The sequence below is a fragment of the Boleophthalmus pectinirostris genome, unplaced genomic scaffold, assembly GCF_026225935.1.
Source record: "Boleophthalmus pectinirostris isolate CB_2022bp ecotype Guang Dong unplaced genomic scaffold, ASM2622593v1 HiC_scaffold_8, whole genome shotgun sequence".
Taxonomy (NCBI): domain Eukaryota; kingdom Metazoa; phylum Chordata; class Actinopteri; order Gobiiformes; family Gobiidae; genus Boleophthalmus; species Boleophthalmus pectinirostris.
The window spans coordinates 37,803,585-37,827,464 of record NW_026571515.1 but is presented as its reverse complement, the minus strand read 5'-3'; the positions used below and the strand labels follow the sequence as shown (position 1 = coordinate 37,827,464).

At 38.1% G+C, this 23,880-nt stretch overlaps 1 protein-coding gene across 1 annotated transcript in view; it reads left to right on the top strand.

Moving 5' to 3' along the window:
- The window catches only part of LOC110154621 (uncharacterized), a 125,761-nt gene that overhangs the window by 15,545 nt on the left and 86,336 nt on the right, over window positions 1-23,880 (top strand). The window contains exons 5-11 of the mRNA XM_020918629.2: window positions 904-984; window positions 2,528-2,701; window positions 4,074-4,231; window positions 7,113-7,295; window positions 10,620-11,373; window positions 12,725-12,890; window positions 21,850-21,961. Of these exons, the coding sequence (XP_020774288.2) occupies window positions 904-984; window positions 2,528-2,701; window positions 4,074-4,231; window positions 7,113-7,295; window positions 10,620-11,373; window positions 12,725-12,890; window positions 21,850-21,961 (1,628 nt within the window). The remainder of the gene's footprint in view (window positions 1-903; window positions 985-2,527; window positions 2,702-4,073; window positions 4,232-7,112; window positions 7,296-10,619; window positions 11,374-12,724; window positions 12,891-21,849; window positions 21,962-23,880) is intronic.

Below are 23,880 nucleotides of genomic sequence, written 5' to 3'. Positions count from 1 at the left end.
ATATTGAGAGAAAATTAAATTGGGCAATTGGTAGGGGGCCCCTCCAGGTTCGGGGTCCCTGGGCAGCCGCCTACTTTTGCCTAATGGTAACACCGCCTCTGCCTTTGACTTTTAATTCAGTAGAGATTGGCAAATCCAGATCTGAAATTATCCAAATGATTTTAGTGAGGGTGTGCAGAGTTTAAAAACACAGTGGATCACTTTGTGTATTACCACATGTCATCACAAAGTAGAACAGAGTGTTTTCCATTTTGAGGTACTTTTGATGAGGAAACAACATTACAACATACACAGCAAAAAGTGGAGTGTTAAAACTGACTCTCACAGAATCAACTTTAACATTTTCTCAGAGTTTATATGAGTCCAATCTGTTCTAGAGCTAATTTAACATTTTTGAAAATGTTAATTAAGTAACACTGGACCAAAATTCCTGTTTAACCCCGAAATCCAGAGTTATATTAATGTTTTGAGAGTAAACAGATAACACTTTGTAGAGTTATCCTGATTTAGTTAAACAACACACAGAGGTGTTTTATTTTTACTTTATTTGAGTTAATTTAAGATGAAATAATGGACAAAACTGGTTCAAACTGGTCTTCTCTCGCAAGAGTTTGAAGTGGTGAATGGGAGAGCAAAATTAACACTAAGAGAAGTTGAATTAACCTCAACCACATCAACTCTGGCAAATAACCCCAACTCAAACCCGCATTTAACTTTCAAATAGATAAAATAACACTTTTGGTGGTAAAAACAACTCTGAAATATTTTACCCTAAAATTAAAAAAAATTGCTGTGTACAGTAGATTAGGAAATAGCTTAATATGGGCATCTTAAATGTTTCAAATAATCATAATTTAAATTGTGACGCAAATAATTGTTTAATATTCGATGTCTGGGCTGTAGTTGCAGGAGCCGAAGCAGACCCTGTACAACTTCAGTGTTCACAAACATGGACGCTACAGGTGGCAGAAACGTGTTATACAGGTCAGTTCACTTTTTATTTCAACTTTCTGTACATTTGTGCAAATATAACACGTTTGACCTTATAACCCTTTATGTAATCCCTCGTAAAAACATATCTAGGGTTTTTATATATGCATGTCTGTACAATCTTCACCAAACCTGCTCTAATAAGTTGAGAGTTTTAAAGGAACTGTGAGTAAAAATGCTCTAAAACTGAACCCGAGTTGCCAGTGCACATGATTCTCTAATTTTGACTTCATTTAGTGAGATAATACTTGTTGTAAATATAAATTTTTCTGATTATTTTACACCAATCAAGAAGAAATTTATGAAGAAATGTTGAAAAAATATGTTGAAGGTTAGAGGAAGTGCAGGGTATTATTTTAGAGAGTGCCATGCTGATAATATCACACTAGGAAGAATTCTGCATAATTTATTTATGATTTTTTCAACATGGCTTCAACTAAATAACAGTTGTTGTCATGATTTCCAACCAGAAGGTAAATTTTTAAACTAAAAAATGGCCAAACTCAAAATAAAGAATGTAAATTTTTGATGTAAAATCTTAAATATAATGATCATGACTGTGTTTTATTAAAGAAATGAGTCTGTCATAGGCATGTTAACCTGCAGATGGAGAACACATGCAAGGTTTTCTCATTCTCAGTACACAAACAGGCAATGCCCCATGTGCCACAGAGAGGGTTATTTAAGGTTTGAACCAACTTTCATCATTTTTCGTGTTGAAACTAGCAACCCAAATGAGAGACACACACAGTATGAGGCCCAATCTGCTTTCTGATAATTGTCTTGAGAACCAAAACAACTCATTATTTCCCATCAATTTGGCTGTCATCTTTAATTTAACTGTAATTAAAGTCTTCTGTCTTCAAAATGTGACCTAGTTCATTTTAACCAGCTTACAGTTGTCTAAAGAGATTTTTTTTTTTTGAGTTGCCTTGTCACTATCTGCATGTAGATCTGCAATATACAGTTCTGACATGAGAGAGTTAGTGAATCAGCAAATCCTCTCTGCCTGCCCTGAATGAGTGTTCCTGCAGCTAAAGTAGAGAAATACTTGCTTGGTTGTCCAAAAAGAAGGGTGATAAATCAGCAAAAGTCAGTGCACTTCAGGGAAGTGTGGGAAGTCAGGAGCCATGAACCTGGTACGAGTGTTGTAATTATTTTATTGACTTTTTTGTTCCAGTATTGCTGGTTCAATTGAACGTTGAAAAGAAAAAGAAATGGGCTACATTTAATGTCCAAATGGGCGACTTATGGATCCTTTTATTGCTGCTTCAGTGACTGAGTAATACTAATTGTTCAGAGACACGATAAAATATTCTCATTAATGTTCAATAATGGTCAAATCCACCTTTATTTTTTGATCTACGAATAATGTCTATTGACTTGGGTCGTGAAGGTCTGTGACTTTTAAAATATGGGTCACCAGAAAAAAAGTTTGGGAAACACTCATCTAAGCGTATTCTGCTCTGATCAAAAGACATACTGATTTACAATGAGTTAATGACCAGCCTCCCTCATGTCTATGTCCTGTGTGCAGTTTGACTTCAGCACCAAGTTCCTGTGCAGTATTGAGAAGGGCATCGTCAAAAGGCAGCTGCCCTTCTCCATCGTGAAGAGCTGTGATGACGGAGCAGGTTCCAGGTTCTCCATCTCCTTCAGAGGTCACCATGACTATGAGCTGGAGGCCACGTCTATGGAGGACAAGTACAAGGTCTGAACGTAAATCATACCTGCTGGGTCTCAGATGACATCACACTCTATAGTCCAATAATATTTAATACAGGTGGGGGGCAGCTAAAATGAACATTAAACAAGCGCAGTCAGAGAGAGCAACCTGGTCCCCTGTGAGGCATCGGTGGGGACAGTTCATCACCACAGAAGCAGCTTATGAGGAGCCCAGCCCATATTACATGATCGTTATATCCACCATGCAATGTGTGTATGTGTACAGGCCCATGAACATTTGTGTGATATTGGTCACACATGAGAATGTCTGTGTTTACTAGTGTGGAACCAAAATGTCATTTTTCATGAGTTGTGTGTGTGTTAGTTGTGTGACTGTAGATCAGTGTGTTGTGTATCACCAGAAAAACAAGAAACGGAAATTATTTTCATTCCAATTAGAATTTTAACGGCATACACTGAAAGAGGAAGGAACTGTTATAATTATTGATTATCTCGAAAACTATTAATATTTTACTTTACTTTGAGACCGCTCCCGTTGCTCTAGCTCAATCCTTTGAGGAGTTATGACCAAAAACACATATTTGATCTTAGTTACCTTGACCTTCAAGTGACCTTGACTGGTTTCAAGCTGTGTCATCCAGTGTACTCCGGTTATGTGTGTGCCAACTTGTGTGATATTTGGGTGAATATTTTAGGCCGCAGATGGTTCAGAAATTGCCAATCCTTTATAATGGTGTGACCTTTCAATTGACCCGTGCAACCTCAAATGACCTTGGATCATCACCAAACTTTTTTTGCGGCATCAGGCATGGGGGCTTGACCCACATACAAAATTTGGTGACAATTGGTCCATAAATGGCGGAATTATCATGGGTGGACAGACACACAGACACACACAGGGTGAATACAAATCCTGGTCAAAATAAAAGGTAAAAATAAACCCTTGACCATTTAAGCAGGATATTGTTACTATCTTTAAGCATCACTGTGTAACTTTTTGGATGAAAAATCTGCCCTCTGCTGTTTCTATGGAGATACTGTCACAGCATTGCATTAAACACCACCAGGTTGCCTCACAAGTCAAATCTACCACACTGGCTACCACTTAAAAGCAAAAATATGGGATAGACACTTCACTCACCCTGCCCAGTGTGAATATGATGTGTGGTGTGGAAATTGTATGGCATTATCATAATTAAACCATCTCCATGGAAACAAGCAGGTGGTATATTCCCTCCCCAAAACAGAGTTTCTTTAATAATTCTTAGACTTAGACAAAGTTTATTGATCTACAAGGGAAATTATTTGGATAAAGTAGCTCACACATCACAATATAATATAATAACAAAATTCTCCTTCTCCTCCTCTTTGTGTGTCTTCTTCTTGTCTTGTTTCAGATGATGGAATTGGTGAACAAAATAATTTATGGAAACATCTACACGGCTCATGAAGAGGGCAGTGCAGAAACCGCTCAGCCCTCCACAGCGCCGCAGAGTGTCCGAGAGGGGGTACTGCTGCTGCACAGGGGCGGCCTGGCCTCCTTCAGATGGGTCAAGTGGGTATAAAACAGTACACTAAGGTCAAAGTTAATAAGACTTGTAATTTATTTTTATTAGTCTAATGATAACTAGTGTTTAAAATGGGCAGTTCACATTTTGTTAAGTGTTATTATTACTATGCACCAACAAATCCTCTCTTTGTTAAAGTAAAAGTATGTACATTTTTTTGATCTTGTTGACCTGAGTACAGCTGTAGTGATGTACAAGGCCTAGAACACGGGTGGGCAAACTACGGCCCGGGGTCCAAATGCGGCCCTTTAGTCTTTTTAATCTAGCCCGCCAAACTTGAATAAATTATAATAGTAAAAGTTGTAATGCTTTGTAATGATTTTCAGTTGAAATTGAAGCACATTTCCTACATATCCCATGTTATTTTTTTCTCTTATGAGGTGGATTACCAAAACACTCCATCCATCTGCTCCTGGTCCGGCCCTTCCATCAAATTTTAGAAACCTTTGTGGCCCACGAGTCAAAAGTTTGCCCACTCCTGGCCTAGAATCATACGCTCGAGCAAAGAGAGTCAGTATAACCTTAGAACCTTTTTTTTTATTTTTTTATTCACAAATGTTTTATTAAGATTTTACATACTGAAACATAAAATTACATGATAAAAAATACGTAAATAAATAAACTATTAAATAAATAAATACATGCATACATTAAGACCCTCCCCCACCCTAAAACATGCAGTTCACTCAGTTTGAGTTATAATTTCAACATGTCAGAATTCTTTACAATGTGCAAAAAGGGCAACCAAATGTCTTTAAAGTCCTCAAGTTTTCCTTCTCCAACTTCTCCAGTGCTAAATTGCTGAACATTAATTTAATCCACTGGTTTACTTTGGGTCTCTCCATTTCCTTCCAGTTGAGAGCAATAACATGTTTGGCCGGAAATAAATGAAAAACTACAGCTTCTTTCTATTTAAATTAACACTAAAGCTGTTGGGGAAGATGTGCAGTTTACAATCCAGTGCCATCTTACATTCAGTTTTACAGGTGTAATGTAAGTCCTAAACGACCATATGTCCTGCACTAACCTGAATCTGCTGTTGATTGATTGTTTGAAGAACTGACATCTTTAAAAAAATGAAGATAAGAACTAAGAGAAAAAGTGATTGTATTTCTGTTAGAGGGGTTAGTTTATGGAACAACCTGAGTGATGATTTCAAAAAGTCTGACACTGCAGAAGCCTTTAAAAAAAAAAGAGTATAAAGATATACAGCTCTGGAATGAATAAATTATACATCCAGGTTGTGTTTGTTTTAATTTATATTTTGGTCTCTTATATTAACAGTAAGTCACAAGTGAAAATGCAAACTTGCTGCTTTTCTTTCTTGCAATGCTCTCATTGTTCAATAGGGTTTCGTATTATCAGTACTTTTTTAAGGCAAGGCAAGGCAAGTTTATTTGTATAGCACAATTCGTACACAAAGTAATTCAAAGTGCTTTACAGAATAAGAAATACATTAAAATCACAATAAAAACAAATCAAAACATAAATAATCATAAAGATTAAAATTAAAAAAGAGAGACATAAATTGGAGAGAAAAGTGCAGTTTAATTCAGCCTAAACCCTTTCAGTCATGATCTATGGGGTTCTAGTCTATGTTTTGCTTTGTTTTGTTTTGTAGTGCTGCAAAATGACCTTATAAACTACTACTACTACTACTACTATACTACTACTACTACTACTACTACTACTACTACTAAACTGTCTGAACTATCCTTGCGCATAAATTGTGTAACATTTGTGCAAATATAACATGTTTGAGCTTATAACCGTTTATGTAATATTCCCTCGTAAAAACATATCTAGGGTTTTTATATATGCATGTCTGTACAGTCTTCATCAAACCTGCTCTGATTAGTTTAGAGTTTTAAAGGAACTATAAGTAAAAAAGCTTCTAAAATCAACATCTGAATCCGAACTACCAATGCCTTAAAGTGCGTATGACAGATTTGGATCCTTCTCTAATTTTGACTTCATTTGGTGGGGTAATACTTCTTAAATATAAATATAAATTCTTCTCATTATGTTACACCAATCAAGAAGAAATTTATGAAGAAAAGTAGAAAAAAATATGTTGAAGATTACAGGAAGTTCAGAGATCTATTTTAGAGAGTGCCATACTGATAATATCACACTAGGAAGAATTCTGTCCAAAAGTTCAGCATAATGGAAAAAACAAAGATTCTGATACTTTCAACATGACTTCAACTAAATAAAGATGTTTTCTTATATTTTACAAAACAGTTGATGTCAAGATTTCCAACCAGGAGGTAAAATTTTTAAGCAAAAAAAATGGGCAGACTCGAAGAAAAAAATTAAATTTTTGCATAAAATCTTAAATATAGTGATCTAAATGGTGTTTTAGTAAAGTAGTAAGTAGTTCAGTCTGTCATAGGCACCTGCAGATAGAGGACACATACAAGATTTTCTCATTTTCAGTAAATAGACAGAAATGTGCCACAGAGAGAGTTATTTAAGGTTTGAACCAACTTGCAGCATTTCAGCTTTGAAACTGACAACCCAAATGAAAGACACATACAGTAAGAGGCCCATTCTGCTTTCTGATAATCGTCTTGAGAACTAAACTGTCCGAACTGTCCTTGCACATAAATTGTCTCTGTATTTTGGAGTAAATTTTCTCTGTTGTTGAGGTAGATGGATTCTGTTTTAGAATTCACTGCCACTTCCTGTATTTTATTCTTAACTGATGTAAAACTTTGAAACATACTTTCCACAGATACAATACCACCAAACCAAGTCATAGTTAGAAAAAACCTGGAAACCTGTCACGGTGTATTTTAAACATGTCTAAAATGTGTAAACTGGATCTGTATTCTGTGTAGAGCCCTGACTGATTTTGTCTCTCAGGTATGAGGTGCAGCTCCACCCTGGTCAACTGGTTATGAACCCTGTCAAACGCAGAACCACAGCGGATGGAGAGACGGCGCCCCCTGTCTCCACCGTGATTCACCTGTCGGACGGAAACACCACAGTCCAAAAAACGCAAAGCCCAGAGACCTTCAGCCTCATCACCAGCAAAAATGAATACCAGTGAGTCCTGCGTGCTAATGCTAAGTCAATTTTGGTCATGTAGATGTTTGGTCATGTAGCAACACTTGTTAACTTAATTTTTTTTTTAATAAGTCAATGAGCAATAATAAGCCATAATATAACATAATGATAAAAAATTAAAAATCATAAGTGGCCATGATTCAGTTGTAAATAGTGGCATATTTCTGTGACCAATACTTTCTGACTTTTTAGGACAAATTATGATGTTTTAGTCACATTTACTGACAGTAGTTCAGTCAGTAGAGCATTTGTCCATTTATCTGAAGGTTGGCGGTTCAAATCCTGCTCTTGACAACAGGAGGATTGAAATATGCATAAAAAGTCTAGATAAATAACTAATACAAATATATTTAAATCTAATCAAATGAGACATGTTATTCAAGAATGGGTTATAAGTTTGAGTGAGGGCCGTTGTCAAAGCAGGTAAAAATGTCAAAATAGACTATTATCACGCTGATACGCGTTCAGTGACCTTTGTGCACGCCTACTGCCGGTGAATTGTCACTCTGTTGATTGAACTCACGATGGACGAACCGAAGTTGTTTACATAGACTACATCCCTTATAAATTTACTGAAAATATCCTTTTCCGACGTACATCGTCTCATTGATCAACATTGAATCACAGCCCGCTCCAAAGTGGACAACGGACACAGTTTATTTTTTGAAAATTTCACCTACGACTATGAAGGTGAGTGGCTACTAGCTAACATAACTTTACAGTTGCCGATCCGACATACCATCACTCTGATATTGACGCGTTATTGTCAGAGTAGCAGCATTTCCATTTTTTATCAAACGTCCCTGCACTCCGACATTTCTTTATCCTTTGGTCGGAGTGGCAGAATCCTATTGTTGAAGAAAAGGTCCTGGTACTGCGAGTGCAGCCGAGCAGCGGCTACAAGGGACAGATGTGTAAGAATTTGGAACTTTATGAATGAAGAGGTTACGGGGCGTTACCTGACACTGCAGGTGGAAGCGCGCGGTGACACGCATTTGGCTCAAGGCGCAATGATACGGCCAAGCAGAGAAACCACGAAAAACTGAATTGTGTGGCAGTTTAGACATTTTTGTGAATGGACAGGAGCAGGAGAAGACCAGGGCGCACGAGAATGCGCTGTAAAACTCAGTATGTGGCGACAGTGAACCGGTGCCGGGCTCGCAGTCAGATAGAGACACTAAAAAGATCAATGATTTAGGAATCTGGATATTTTCATGAATAAGGGATAAAAGATTAGAATTATACCTGGTCATAGAGGACAGAGCGGCTTACACAGGGACCCAGAAATGCGTAGGTCCCTTATAAACTCATAAAAGTTTATAAAGAGGCGACGGCAGCGCTCATTCTCCTTGTGCGCGCACTTAAAGTTGTGGACTTTTACGCACTCGTTAACCTGGCACCTCCACGCGCTCTCACCTGCAGGAGGTCAGGCGTATGTGGCTCCTCTCGTGCCAACAGAGCAGCGTGCGTAAAGCTCTGCGCGCTCTAATAATAATCTAATAATTTACGCCAAATACCCTCCAATACGGGATGGCGGTTCTGTCTCTTTTTCTCTCTCTCATTCAAGAAGGAACCACACACCCATTCATACGTTCATACACCAGAGTATGCAGACACTGAGGGCAAGGTGGGTTAAGAGTCTTGCTCAAGTCATCTGTGGGAGCTGAAATCACACCGCCAACCTGCCGGTCACTGGATCACCACTCAACCCATGATGTTTTTTTAGTGATGGGCAAATGAGACGGAGCTCCGGAGCACGTCTTGTTCTTTCTGAAACAAATTACTCTGATAAATAATAAGATGAGGGATGTCTCCTTTAAACTTATGCACAAAATTTACCCTACTAACCAATTTATGCTAAAATATATTAAAACTATTAATCCTAACTGCACATTTTGTAAAGAATATCCTGAAACAATCAGTCATCTTTTTTGGAAATGCTCTATTACTAAAACATTTTGGAAGGACTGCTTAAAATTTATCAAAGATCATATAGACCCTAACATTTCATTAAAATTTGAACATATTATTTTTGGTGTACATGAAAAGAATTTAGACCCAAATAAAAGAGTGGTAATTAATTTAATTGTTGTATTTGGCAAATTTTATATTCACAAATGTAAATTCTCACACGCTTCTTTATTTTTTCCTGTTTTAATTAAGCAATTAGAATTATACTTATCTTCTGTCTCTAAAAGTGTAAACAAAAAGCTGTATTGATATAGGAGAGTTGTATGTCCATGAATATTTTTTTTTTACTATGTAACAGTGGCGATTAAGGTTTTCTTACATGTACACCTCCCCCTGGCATTCTGTTTTTTATCTTGTGTGTATATTGTTAAGTTACTTTCTGTATTACAATTTGTCATTTAATAAATACATCAGTGTATCGAAGCATTTCATTGGCTCAGCGAATGTTCCGCTCTGTGATTGGTTCAGAGTGCTTCAGTGTGTTCAGCGCACTTCCGTGGTTTGACAAACTGCTACAGTATAAAAGATGCACCAATATTTCTTAAAAATGTTAGGTAGTGAGGAGTATTGTGTGACGTTAGTGGTGATTTTAGTGACTTTTGGCGATTTTTGGCATTTGTTTAATTTTCGATGGCATCTACAAGTGGAACAAAGTGATCCATGGTTTGGGATCACTTTGATCTAATTCCATCTAACAAGGTCACCTATTTTTTTATTTACAGCTATTTATGTTGCTCTTTACATATTATTTTAAATCATCATCATTATTGTTGTTGTACGGTGTTGCTCTGCACACAAGTATTGTCTTACACTAACAATACTTCATCGATGCTGAGACACCTGCGTGCCAATGGTTAAATTTGTCCACTAGAGGTCAGTGTTTCTCCGAGGCCTCAGACACGTCCAACCATTTGAGATAATATTGCGACTGAGGTGTCAATGCTTCGCGAAGCTCCATTTACCCATCATTAAGTTTTTTATTTTTTTGTTATTTTTTTTTATGTCAAGAGCGGGATTTGAACCACCAACCTTCTGATCAGTGGACAAACACTCTTACCAACTGACCTATTGTCGACCTATTTTGACATTTTTACCTGCTTTGACAATGGCCCTCACTGAAACCTATAACCCATTCTTGAATAACATGTCTCATTTGGTTAGATTTAAGTATATTTTTTATCAGTTATTTATCTTGACGTTTTTATGCATATTTCTAGTCTCCTGCTGCATCTTTAACTGTATGTTGCAACACAGGAATTTTCCCATTGTGGCTGCTTTTATTTTATTACATGTAACCCAAGTTGACCTGTTTTTTTGTCTGTTTGCCTGCAGTTTCAGAATTCCACCACAGGAGGCAGCAAACATCTCCATCTCTGTCAAAAGTGAGCGCGATGCGTGGGTCCAGGCCATCGAAAAACTGTGCACAGACTGGAAAAGAAAATCCAGCGCGGGCGGACCTAGAACTTCACTACGACACACTAGCATAGCAGAGGAGGAGGAGGAGGAGGATAGCGAAACAGAGCAAGAACCGGCTAGCACGGTGGCTAATAACGACGCGGATAATGCAACTTCTGCTAATGTTAACTCAGAACCTATTTACAGTGAAGTATTTAAACCGGTACCAAGGCCTCGCGCGAATGCAGCTGTTCCAAGCTCTTCAAGCGAATTACCATCTGATGATAACACTCTCCCTTACTTCATCCCTCAACCGATCAAACAAAATTCCGTTCCAAATTCAACTATAAACATCAAATCTCCTATCAACGTTCTACCAGCGTCGCCATTTAGTCCCCATTCTACTGTTATCCTAGCACCTGACTCTCCCACTACTCCTACACTCCCACCTCGATTAAGTGACGTGCCAAATTCCAACAGTGATTCGCACCCACAACCTCTAGATCCAGTCTTACCTTCTTCGGCACCTTCTCCTTCTCCTCCTCCTCTACCTCCCCCTGCGTTCTCGGATCCTACTCCTCCTCAGTCCGTCATTCCTCCTCCTCCGATGCCCCCTCCCCTACCCATGAAACCAAAACCGCAGACGAATCTAACCAAGCCCTTCCACTGGGATGTGATTGGTCCAGATAAGGTAATGGATTTTAGGTCTCTAGTCTATTCACATTGATTTCCCAGTATAATGAGATCATTTTATTTTAAAATGTACTAAAACACAATCTGCTAAACTTAAAGAACACATATTATGTCAAATGAACTTTTTTGAGCTGTTCACCATGATATAACATTACTCGCTCATCAAAAACATAACCTTTAGTTGTAATTCACTTAATTCACTCTTTATTAATACTGAAGAAATCACTCTGTTTCAATTTTCCCTGTTTTATGACGTCAAAGGTAGAAGTCCCCAAATCATTACCAGACTTGTTCTGAGTATTTCTGCTGTCAAATCACAACTGTGAATACAACTGCATGCTTGTTTTAACATGCCAACAGCATTGCTTAAATAGCTAGCTTTTCTTTCATGGTATAAATTTCATTGCTGCCAGTAGGACGTGCTAAAATCTAATCCAGATGATGGATCTGTGTACATGTATTCTTTTAAGAACTAAAACATGAAATGCCAAAGCAGTGGTACTTAAGAGCATGTTCAAATGCCAATTACAATACAAACACTGCAAAATATGTGTCCTTTAAACAACATTATACATTTATACTATCGTAATTTCTCTTGACTGTTTTTTATTTATTTGGACTTTCTTACATCAAGGTGAAAATTGTGAACTTTGGGTGAACTGGATGTGGTCTGAGCCAGGAAAAGAATCTCCATGAATCGTTGGCTGTGGTTTCATGCTTGTTAAAATCTGATTCATATCTGATTTCTATGGTCATCATTATTATTATACAGCGCTTTCCCACCTTTAAGACACTCATTTTCCATCAAGGAGCCACTCATCCATTCACAAACACATACATACACCAGTGAACAAAGACACTGGGGGCGAGATGGGTTAAGTGTCTTGCCCAAGGCCACAATGACAGCATTCATTTGTGGGAGCTGGAATTGCACCGCCGACTTGTGTGTCAGTGGATCTGACCGCTCTACCAATAATATAATGTGGAGAGTGGGAATCTAATAACTGACCCTCGGATCAGTGGGCAAACGCTTTACCATCTGAGGTACTGTTCTAGAACTTTAAAAAGCCTTAAAGGACATGCACGCTGCACAGGGTAATGTGAGGAATCAGCAAGAACATGATCAGAAAGAATCTGATCATTTTGCTGTTTACGTTTCATTTTCACAAATCTTTAGCTTCAATATATAATGATAATCATAGTTTAAGTGTGCATGTAACTACAGCCACTGATAGGTCATGTTTAGTCCTGGTTTAATTCTAGGTTAGTCCTGACATGGATTAATCGTAGTTTAGTCCTGGATAATCCCTGAATTGACTAAATTCCTAAATTATTTCCTCTTTGTACAGGTCTCAAAGTCGATCTGGTCCCAGAGTGGGGGTAAGAAGATTGAGATTGACAAGTCGCGTTTGTTCGAACAGTTTGCAGTGAAGAATTCAGGGACCGTACACAGCATCATGGAGCCCATTCACACACAGAACATCATGCTCAACCACAAGATCGCTCATAACTTCAGTGAGTACAGATCCAGGCTATTATTAACCTATGTTTTTTTAATAATTAAAGGTGCACTGTGTATCTTTATAGAATATTCCTCACTATGGCTTTGAATATCCATCTTGCATTTAATGAATTACAGATGTATTTTATAGAGGCTTTGCACCGTCACGTGTCCCCTATGGCAACGGTAACTGCGCCGCCATGACACCGGGCACGCTATGCCATTGACTTCAGTAGCACTGGAGAAACATGGGCAGGTTTTGTTGTGTATTTGGTTGTTCTAGATGCTCTGAAAAGGATAAAATGTTTTTTTTCACTGTTCCTCTGGAAATTACTCATCAGGGAGCTGAAACAAGGGAATTATCGAAAAAAAGGTGCAAGATCAAGGTGCGACTCAACTCGTGCGCCATGTTGATCACAGGAGCCCAGTGCGGGTTCGTTGACTCGTAAACTAGTGCGGGTTTTCCTACATAAATTAATGAAATTTTAGTTCAGTAAATGTGCTTCTTTCATTAAATAGGCTATGAAACAATTTAAATAGCAAATACCTTGATGAAATTTCATGTGTCTTGATGGTACCATTGGAAATCTCTTTGGCGTTTATTTTTGCTAGCCATAATCCGCGTCTTTTTTCCGATAATTCCCTTGTTTGAGCTCCCTGATGAGTAATTTCCAGAAACAAATCGTTTTATCCCGTTCAGAGCGGCTAGAACAGCCAAATACACAGCAAAACTTGCCCATGTTTCTTCGATGCTACTGAAGTCAATGGCATAGCGTGCCCGGTGTCAAGACGGCGTAGGTACCGCTGCCATGGGAGACACGTGACGGTGCAAAGCCTCTATTGCTGATGAAGATACCTTGAAACACACATATTCTTATTGTGAGTAAGGCTTAGCTGGCCTACTGACCTATTGTGGTCACCTTCTTGTTTCCATATAGTTAAATATGTTTAATGTCATACTGTGGAACATTCCAGGCACAGATGAGTGAGGCAGCCAATCTGCACCATCACCCCCCCCATCTGACCACTAACACACCTTCTTGTTTCCATATAGTTAAATATGTTTAATGTCATACTGTGGAACATTCCAGGCACAGCAATAACATCTCTATGGAAACAAGCAGGTGACAAACCATCTACCAGAAATCTTACAAAGAGCAGCTTTAAATACAGCGTATTATTATTTTATTTTCATGGGTGAACGCGTTTATAAGAAATGGTTTCCCAATTATTATTTCTTAAAAGCCAGAAATAATAATAATACTGGTAAAATGTAATGAAAAATACATGTTTTGTTTCCAGTAACACTACCCACTCTATATTAGCATCAATACAAAATACAGAGTTAACCTTAAGAGCGTGACTTAAAAAACACCACCTACCTTCCCTTTTATTAATGTGACGTATGCGATTGTGTTAGTGGTCAGATGGGTGGGGTGATGGTGCAGATTGGCTGCCTCACTCTCATCAGTCTCTCCCAGGGCAGCTGTGGCTACATAAAATCATTTTGAGAAGCTTGTCAAGCGATATACAAGTGTAAAGCATTGTTAGCAGTGTCATTAAAATACTCATTCATCATTTCATTGTGCTCAAAAATCTCAAAACACAAATAGTACATTAACTAAATATTTTACGCATACAGATTAGTTTTAATATGAAAAATGTAAAGTACTCAGCCTGTTCAATTGACATGATAGAAGAGGGGAGCACTGTATTGTAAAAGATAATCTGTCTAAGCAATTTATTCAGTACCACTCTGAAAGTCTGAGAATCTATTGTTGTTATTGTGCGTGATCGTCAGTAGGTGGCAGTGTGTCTCTAGCCCAGCTGCTCTTTTCACTGCCCATACAAACTGCAGCCTTTTTGTCAAGTGGATAATCCTCTGTGCAACTCTCCTCATATATCTTTTCAAATGGATTCACTGAATGTTTGTGGCTTGTACATTTCCAGAGAATAGGTACTTTTTTACAACTTTTGAGGGACTTTGCATAGCTTTGAATTTTATTTGTATAGGGAATATAAGGAGAGCTGTTTGAGTAAATCAGCATCAAACAGACCAATGACATAAATAAAAGATAATGTATATTTTTGTACCCATAGCTAAGGCCTGTCACATATTTTGAAGTGTGATATACTGCTGTTTATGTATACCACAATAACGATAAAACAGGATTATGGGCATGGGCTAGAATACATAAATAAATAAATAGCAGAATAAACACTTTAGTAGTTAGTGACATAGAAGTTATATATTCAAAGTTCTACAGCTTAAATCTTACTGTAGTACTAAAAAAAAAAACACAAAATCCCCCACTAATACAAAGAAAAAGTACAAACAATAAATGCTGACCTCCAAAAGTTATAGTTCCAGCTTTCATTTATTGAACTACAAGTTGATTTAGTATTTTTCGTGACAGGCCTACCCATATTCATAAAGAATTTCACCCTCTGCATTTGTCCCATCCACTGTTCAGACCACAATCTTCATCTGAGTCTGGGTATTAAATAGTTTGATTTCAAAACAGTTCAACAGTTTTCCTTTTGTAGATGGTAACGCATTATCACCATGTTACCTTTTATTGTTTTGAAAATGCTGTATTAGCCTAAAATAAAGTATTACCATGTTTTATAAGTAAGTTTTTATTTATATAACACTTTTGACAGACATATGTCACAAAGACGCTTTACAGAGTATTATTTATTCACTCAATACCTGGAGGTGGTAAACTACTATTGTAGCCACTGATGGAAGTGCGAGTGCCAATCTGCGCCATCGGTCATTCCGAACACCACCAACACTCACGCACACACCACTTTCATACAAGGAAGGTGGGTGAAGTGTCTTGTCTAAGGACACAACAACAGTTTTTGTCACTGGTGCCCCACTGTGGCACCTGGTGTTCCCAGCACTCTCCCATCAAAGTACTAACCAGGCCCGACCTTGCTTAGCTTCTGAGATCTGACAGGATCAGGCTTTGACAAGCTGGTATGGCCAAGTTTCATTTTTGTTTTTGATCTTCTGAGTCCCCCCCCCTTTGTGTTAAGCCACTCCCACTTCAGAGAGCTATCACAACACAATCAGCATGCATCCCACTAATGAAACTACTCTATGCTATGCTTTTCTATATTCATGGAGAAGAATGGGACCATGGGTGACGTAGGCACTGAGGCAGGCATTGAGTCATTGAGCATTGCACAGAATGGCTCAGTGGTTAGAGCAGTCCCTCAATCCAAGGGTAAGAGGATCGATTCCTGCCCTGACCAAGTTCTGTTGTTGTGTCCTTAGGCATAACACATCACCCATATTACCTAGTATGAAAGTGGTGTGTGCGTGAATGATTGGTGGTGGCTGGATGGGCCGATAGCGTAGAATGGTAGCCTTATTTCTGTCATTCAGCCTCAGGGCAGCTGTGGCTACAATAGTATCTTACCACCACTCAGTATGGGGAGAGTGAATAATGATTAGAGTGAAGTGCTTTGAGGGGCTTGTTACAAGTGCAAGGCATTATCAGTATTATTAGAGTCTTACAGCGAACCATAAGGAGGGTTTGGAATAGGGCCCAGGAGAGATTGCAAAAATGCTTCATGCATGGGTGACATCTAAAATCTCTTCAGGCATGTTTTTGATGAGGGGCACAACATTATAACGTGGTAGAAAACTCAAAAAATTGATTTTGCATAATACCCCCTCTTCAAATAAATGCTATTTCAAATTTTTCAAAATCATCCACCCCTGATTTTGCTCCAAACCTGAGCTGATATAGCTGTTTTTTCATCATTTTAATAATTACATTGGTTTTATTCAGTGCACGCCTTTGTAAAGTTTGAATTTTCAGATGAAATGCTAATATCTTCCCTATTATGCCCGCTCCAGCCTTGATGATATCTAGCTCATCGGATCATAGCGCGTTGCTGTGGATGTGCCTAGCTAACGAAGATGCTTATTTACCTGGAGAGCGGCGCTCGTTTGATGACTCAAATGTCGTTGTGCTAATTAAAAGAGCACCTGTGGCTTCCTGTGCCCACTGGGAACGCATTTACATAGGCCAATGGACAGAGCGCGCAACTGCCAATCAATACACAGTCTGGTTTAAGGTCAAATAGGTCTAAATATACTACTACTACTACTATTCCTACTACTACTCATAATACTACTACAGTGTGTGTGACTGCCAATCAATACATGGTCTTTTTCTGCTTGTTTAAAGTGAAATAAGTCTAAATATACTACTACTACTATTACTACTACTACTACTGCTACTACTACTGCTACTATACTACTACTATGGCTACTACTACTACTACTACTATGGTTGATTGATTGATTGATAGCATTTATATAGCGCCTTTCAAGATACCCAAAGCGCTTTACAGTTCATTATTCAGTCACTCCACACTCAGTGGTGGTAATCTACTACTGTAGCCACAGCTGCCCTGGGGCAGACTGACGGAAGTGAGGCTGCCAATCTGCGCCATCGGCCCCTCCTACCACCACCATCACTCAGGCTCACACCACTTTCATAATGGCTACTACTATGGCTACTACTACTACTACTACAGTGTGTGTGACTGCCAATCAATACATGGTCTTATTCTGCTCGTTTAAGGTCAAATAAGTCTAAATATACTACTACTATTACTACTACTACTACGGCTACTACTATGGCTACTAGTACTACTACTACTACTACTACTTCTACTACTACAGTGTGTGTGACTGCCAATCAATACATGGTCTTATTCTGCTCGTTTAACTACTACTGACTACTACTGCTACTACTACTATGGCTACTACTACTACTACTACTACTACTACTACTACTACTACTACTACTACTACTACTACCACTACCACTACCACTACTACAATGGACAGTGTGTTACTGCCAATCAATACACAGTCTGATTCTGTTCGTTGAAGGTCAAATATGTCTAAATATGCTACTACATTACCACTACTACTATGGCTATCACTACTACTACCACCATGGTTACTACCATGATAGTAGACTACTACTACCATATGATATAGACCACTGCAACCATGAATGGTAGAAGTAATACTACTACTATTACTACTAGTACTAACAATACTACTGACTACTACTACTAAAAATCAATGGACAGTTTATGTCATTGTCAATCAATGCAGGATGTGGTAGTTTAAGGTCAAATAGGTCTAAATATACTGCTACTACCCTACTACTACTACTATGGCTATCCCAACTACAACTATGACGACTACTACTGTTACTACTATTGGTACTAGTACTATGGCTACTACTACTACTACTACTACTCTAAACTCAATCAAGGAGAATCAGCGCTTGGTCTGGTTTTCTTGTTAAAAGTAAAATAGCTTTATGTTTTGCTAAATGTAAGGACTACCCCTCATACTATTACTATTACCACCACTACTCCTGCAATAGACTACTACTACTGCATGGCTTAATTTGTTTGGTTTCATCTGTCTTTTTAATAGAAAAGAACCACTTTCATTTGCAGGAAAAGTGTTGATGTTAGGATTTCTGTTCTAAAAAACACAGGTAGAAGACATAGCCCACTCTAATGAATCCATCACTGCAATTGTTAGGCATTGTATACTTGTTTTGTTAGTACTGCTATTGCTACCAATGCTACTGCAAAACTCTAAACCACAAAGTGCACTAGTGTGTCCCTGTACGCAGTGGGAGCAGGTTTAAAAAGGGAAATGGCCAATCTGTGTGTGTGCCAATCAATACAGCCCCTCATGTGACTGTTTTGGACTGTTATCCTGCAAATAGAAGCTGAGCCAAGGTTTTATTACAGGAATCAAAAGGTAAAATCAGTTGATAATGTTGTAAAATATGTGCTTAAATGTTGTTTTCCACACATCAATAATATACTCTATAAGTGAATCTACTTTAAAGGTCCTATATTACGGAAAATTGACTCTTGTGTCAGCGTTAAGCCATGTTAGAATGTTGTTACCTCATTAAAAACATACCTTGAGTTGTGTTTTGTTTCATTTTTATTAGTGTGTTTACGTCTCCAAAACTCAAAATGCTCTATTCCACCTTGTGATGTCATGAAGCGGTAGTTTTCAAGTTAACGGCTATAATTTACGTTTAGTTCAGTAGAGATCGGCAATTCCAGGACTCAAATTATCCAGATGATTCAAGTGAGTGTGTATGGAGTTTAAAAACACAGTGGAGCACTTTATGTATTACCACATGACATCACAAGGTGGAATAGGTTGTTTTCTGTTTGAGAGAAAAAGCAGCCCTGTGTGTTAAACATGTGTGAATGAAACAAAACACAACTCCAGGTTTGTGATGAGGAAACAACATTTTCATATAGATCAGAAAACAGAGTAATATGTGCCCTTTAAAGATGCACTGTGTAACTTTTCTGGTGGAGGATCTGCCTTTTGACCTGCTTCGTTGGAGATGTTATTGCTTTGCCTGGAGTATTCCACAATAAGGCATTAATTGTGTCTATATTCAAGTATTCATGCAGGTGTTTTTATTTCTGAAAAATACTAAAAAACATGTCTTCTTAATCTGAGCGTGGTTGCCTCTCCGCAGGTCTAACTTGGCGAGTTTAATAGCATGTGAAATACTCTAAGCAAAGCAATAACATCTCCATTGGAGCAAGAAAGTGGTGGACCATTCTCCAAAAAAGTTAGCAACTTTCAGACTTGTACTGCTATTATCTGAGCAAGGTCCGACCAGGCAGGTGTTTGTATCGCTAAATATACTTTAAAGCAGGGGTGCTCACAGCATGTGAGCTACTTACAAATTGACGAAGTCATAATGATCTACCTAATACAAAGCCAAGCAAACTGCACCGAAACACTGTTTGCTCCTTGGGTGAGGATAGAATAATGTATATTACTATTTTCTCAGCAGCAGTGGAATTTTACTTTGCCGGTAAGATAGGTGCTAGGTGATATTAGTCCGCCGCTGCCGAGCTTTCTATCAGGAAGAACAACTCACTGCTGCTGCTCAGACAGAAATCCTTCAAATGCAAGTTTGGTTTTACTTTTAAAATTATTCTATTGACACAGACATTTACATGGACAGTCTGGTGTAATAATAGATTTGCTTCAGGTGTTTTGTGGAGTGAGTAAGACTGTTTTTAGTGGCAGGCTAACTATGGCCATTAACATGCACTAGCCTAGGACCAGCGACCTCTGCAAATACAAGGATTGGATGGAATATTTTAAAAAGTGTCTCCACATGTCTCCAAGACTCACTAGGAAATGAGGTCCTATGTCCAAAATTTCGGACTGTCCCTTTAAAGACATGCATTCTTTGTGTGAGCAGGGTCGCCTCTTCACAGATCTAACCAGTACCTCGTCACTGTCTCGTCACTAGGTTTTCTCAAGAGAAGTTTAAAAATAATATCCAGTCATAGAGTAAACGTTAGCAAACTAAGCCAAATACATAACTTTTGTCCAATTACATCTTAATCATCTTGATTTATGTTTAGGAGCTAGCACAGGCAGACTTCAACTGGCATCAAACTAGCTTGGTAACGCAGCTGTTGAGTAAACATCATCACTGTCGAGCAGCTATAGAAGGTTTAGCCTAATATGTTTTTAGAGTATAGAGAGAGAAAGAGGAGGGGAAAGAGAGAGAGAAATAGTGAGTGTGGGGGGAGGGAGAGATATGGCTACAACTATAGACTGTATGTATTTAGGCTACAACACCATCATTTCAGGGAGGCTCCTTGGTGTTGGCTGTTTATTTCCGCAACTTTAATTGAGAAGCGTTCTTACGTTGGCTGTATCACTGATATAGCTACTGTTTCATCTTAATTGTATCCGAATCCGATACTAACATTAGCGACACACATTCGGTAGTAGCTAATCTCATGTTATCTCATATATCAACAGCTAGCCAGAAGAAAGCTACATCATGTTCTACTGTTTACCACCAAAACATCACATCCACCAATGTTCTATGGCTACTATTTCCAGCTAACATGATCACATCCAGCTTAACAATGTATTTTAGTAATACTGCCTACATCGTAAAATAAAGGACAAAAACTTCGCTGCAAACTATAGTCTGTAACTACAAACAGTAGAACACATAGCTTTCTTCTGACTAGCTGTTAATATACACGGCATAACATGGGATTTGCCACCACCATGTGTATCGCTAATGTTTGTATTGGATTCGGATACAATTTAGACAAAAGAGCAGCTAATTAATGTTGTCGAAATAAACAACCAACTTACTGACATTGTGGTGTTTCATCGAAGACAAACCTACACAACATCGACAGTCCAAGCCGTTCCACTGACATACGAAAAATTCCTGGCCGCAGCTCGACACTTCTCTTGAATCGTGCAGTATTCATGTGTTGATGGGGACTAAGGAGTAGAGTGTGTGTACAATTAGTATTTAAGAAGCTGCAGCTGATTTTTACGGTCTGAAAAGTGCGAAAATCTGAATTAATTCATTTTGACACAGTTTGCAGTGGTCCAAAGTTATTCCTCACTTACCTTATGCATTACGAGCATAGCATCCTAATTATTCAGTGGTTAGTTTATAAGCAGTTTTCACAATTTTCAGAGGCCAGAGCTTAGTTTTACATCACGGTAATGCTTACAAAAACTACCATGCTAACAGCACCCTTCCTGAATCTCGAATGATACGACGAACTATAGAAAAAAAAATGTGTATAGCCTCTTTAATAGTTACCTAAACTTGCCACAATTTAAATTTTCTCACGTCACATTATTTTGACATGATAATGAATGTATTTTTTCCAACAACAATGGCTTCCACTTGATGGTAAACAATGCAAATAAGAGTATCTTATCTGTGGATTCTGTGAGTGATTAAGGAAAGATCTCTTTGAGCTTCTCCATCTCCAAAGAGCGAACTGTCAGATGAGCACCTTTTATGTTCTGGCTGAGCTGTGTTGTTGACGTGTTGTTTTAATCTATTTTGTTTCTGTTTTTTTGTGTTTTTTTCACAGATATTTTCCTGAAAAGCTTCCCCGTGGGTCCAGGCGAGCTGAAGGACAGACTCTTCATTGTGAAGAAGGAGGATGGAGGACTGTCTGACGAGCACATCACAGCGCTCAGAAGGTGAGGTCAAAAAGGATCTGTAATGTTTTTGTAGCAGGGATAGTCCAATATGGAGTTTTTCTCTTACTGTTGTTGTAGATATTAGTTTGCCAATATCTACAGTATGTCAAAAGAAAAACATCTGTTGCAAAGTCCACAAATCAACTTATATTTAAAGGTGCATTGTGTAACTTTTTTGGCGGAGGGTCTGTCAAATGCTTTTCTTCATGGAGATGTTATTGTCTAAAATGTTTCATAGTATGGTATTACCATATTTTTTGGACTATAAGGCACACTTAAAATCCTTTTATTTTCTCAAAAATGGATAGTGCGCTTTATAATCTGGTGTACATTATGTATTAATTCTGGTTGTACTTACTGACCTTGAACCAATTTTATGTGGTACACGGCACTCAAAATGTCAAAATGTTTTAATAAGACTTTGGTAAGCTACGAAGCTGCACTGCTTGATGGATTATTGAAGCATTATGGCTACTGTTGTCAGGAGCCCCGCGGAGTAAAGAGGGAGTGAGCTGTTTAAATAATTTATACAAATTTGCCATGTGGTTTTAAGTTTCATTTCTGTAAAATGTAAACAAATGTGCGCAAAGGTGCATTAAACACATTATTACTCAATGTATAATGAAATGAAAAATAGCAAATAAAAAAAGCAAACTTAAATTATGCCACAATCTGCCAATGAATCATGGATTAGTGGTCGTGGATACCTGGGCTAATCAATGTCGTCTGTTTGTTTCTCTTGATGCGCCTCATAATCTGGTGCACCTTATGCCTGAAAACAGATGAGAGAATTCAACATTATTGATATTGCGTGCATTTTCCAGGTATTTTTGAGCTATAAAAGCACTTATAACTGAATAAATGTAAGGTAGAGTTGTTTATTTAGTTTCAGTTTTGTTTCCCACCTCACCTTGCTCCCTTTGCTAAGTCACTCCCCCTTCAGAGCATTATCATAACACAATCATGGTGCGTAGAGTGATCCTGATCCTTGCAAAAACCTGCTAGTTTGTGTTCACTGTCTTTGGAAACACACAGAGGTCAAAAGGATCTATTTTTGTAGTAGAGATAGTCCAATATGAAGTTTTTTTTTCAATCTCCTGCTGTTGTTGTAGATATTAGTTTGCCAATATCTATGTCAAAAGAAAAAAAGTCTGTTGCAAAGTCCACAAATAACCTTTATATCCTCATGGAGACCCAACATGACCAAGTGACAGGTCAGATCTGTCGAGAGGCAATCTTGCTTACAGTCAGAATGCCTGTTTTTCTAGATATTTTTGAGCTGTAAAACCACTTGGACCTGAAAAAATGTAAGGTAGAGCTGTTTAATGTGGTGCTGTGGAACATTCCAAGCAGAGCAATGACATATTCCAGAAACAAGCAGGTGATGAACCCCCAACCAAAAAGTGCACAATGTGTTTTAACACACATATTGTGCTTCACTGCAAAAAAGCTTGGCCAAAATTTAAGATATAAACACTTAAATCTATCAGACAATGACTTAAAAGTAGTACTGTAGTGAAATTACCCTGCTGCATGGACAGATAATTTTACTTGACAAATTACCTTAAAATAAACTACCTCTAGACTAGAATTAAGCAGTCTCAGAAATAGGAGGTAGATAATAAATCTCAAAACAAGATGTAATAGCCTGATATAAGTTTTAGAATCTTGGCCAGTGTTGTGTCTGCTCTGTAGTTATAATCTATGACAACTGTGGATCTTTGTGTTATAATTTGCACATTTTAGATCATAATATCTAAAACGACATAATAAAAGAAATGCTGACTTAAACGTTAGAAAACTGTAGTTCCCAGTGGAGCTGTCGTCGCAGTAAACATCTTTACAACAAGGAGCTGTGACGTTATCAGAACCTCAGATGAACGGCAGCTGAAGTAAATACAGAGCAATGGGCGTGTTTA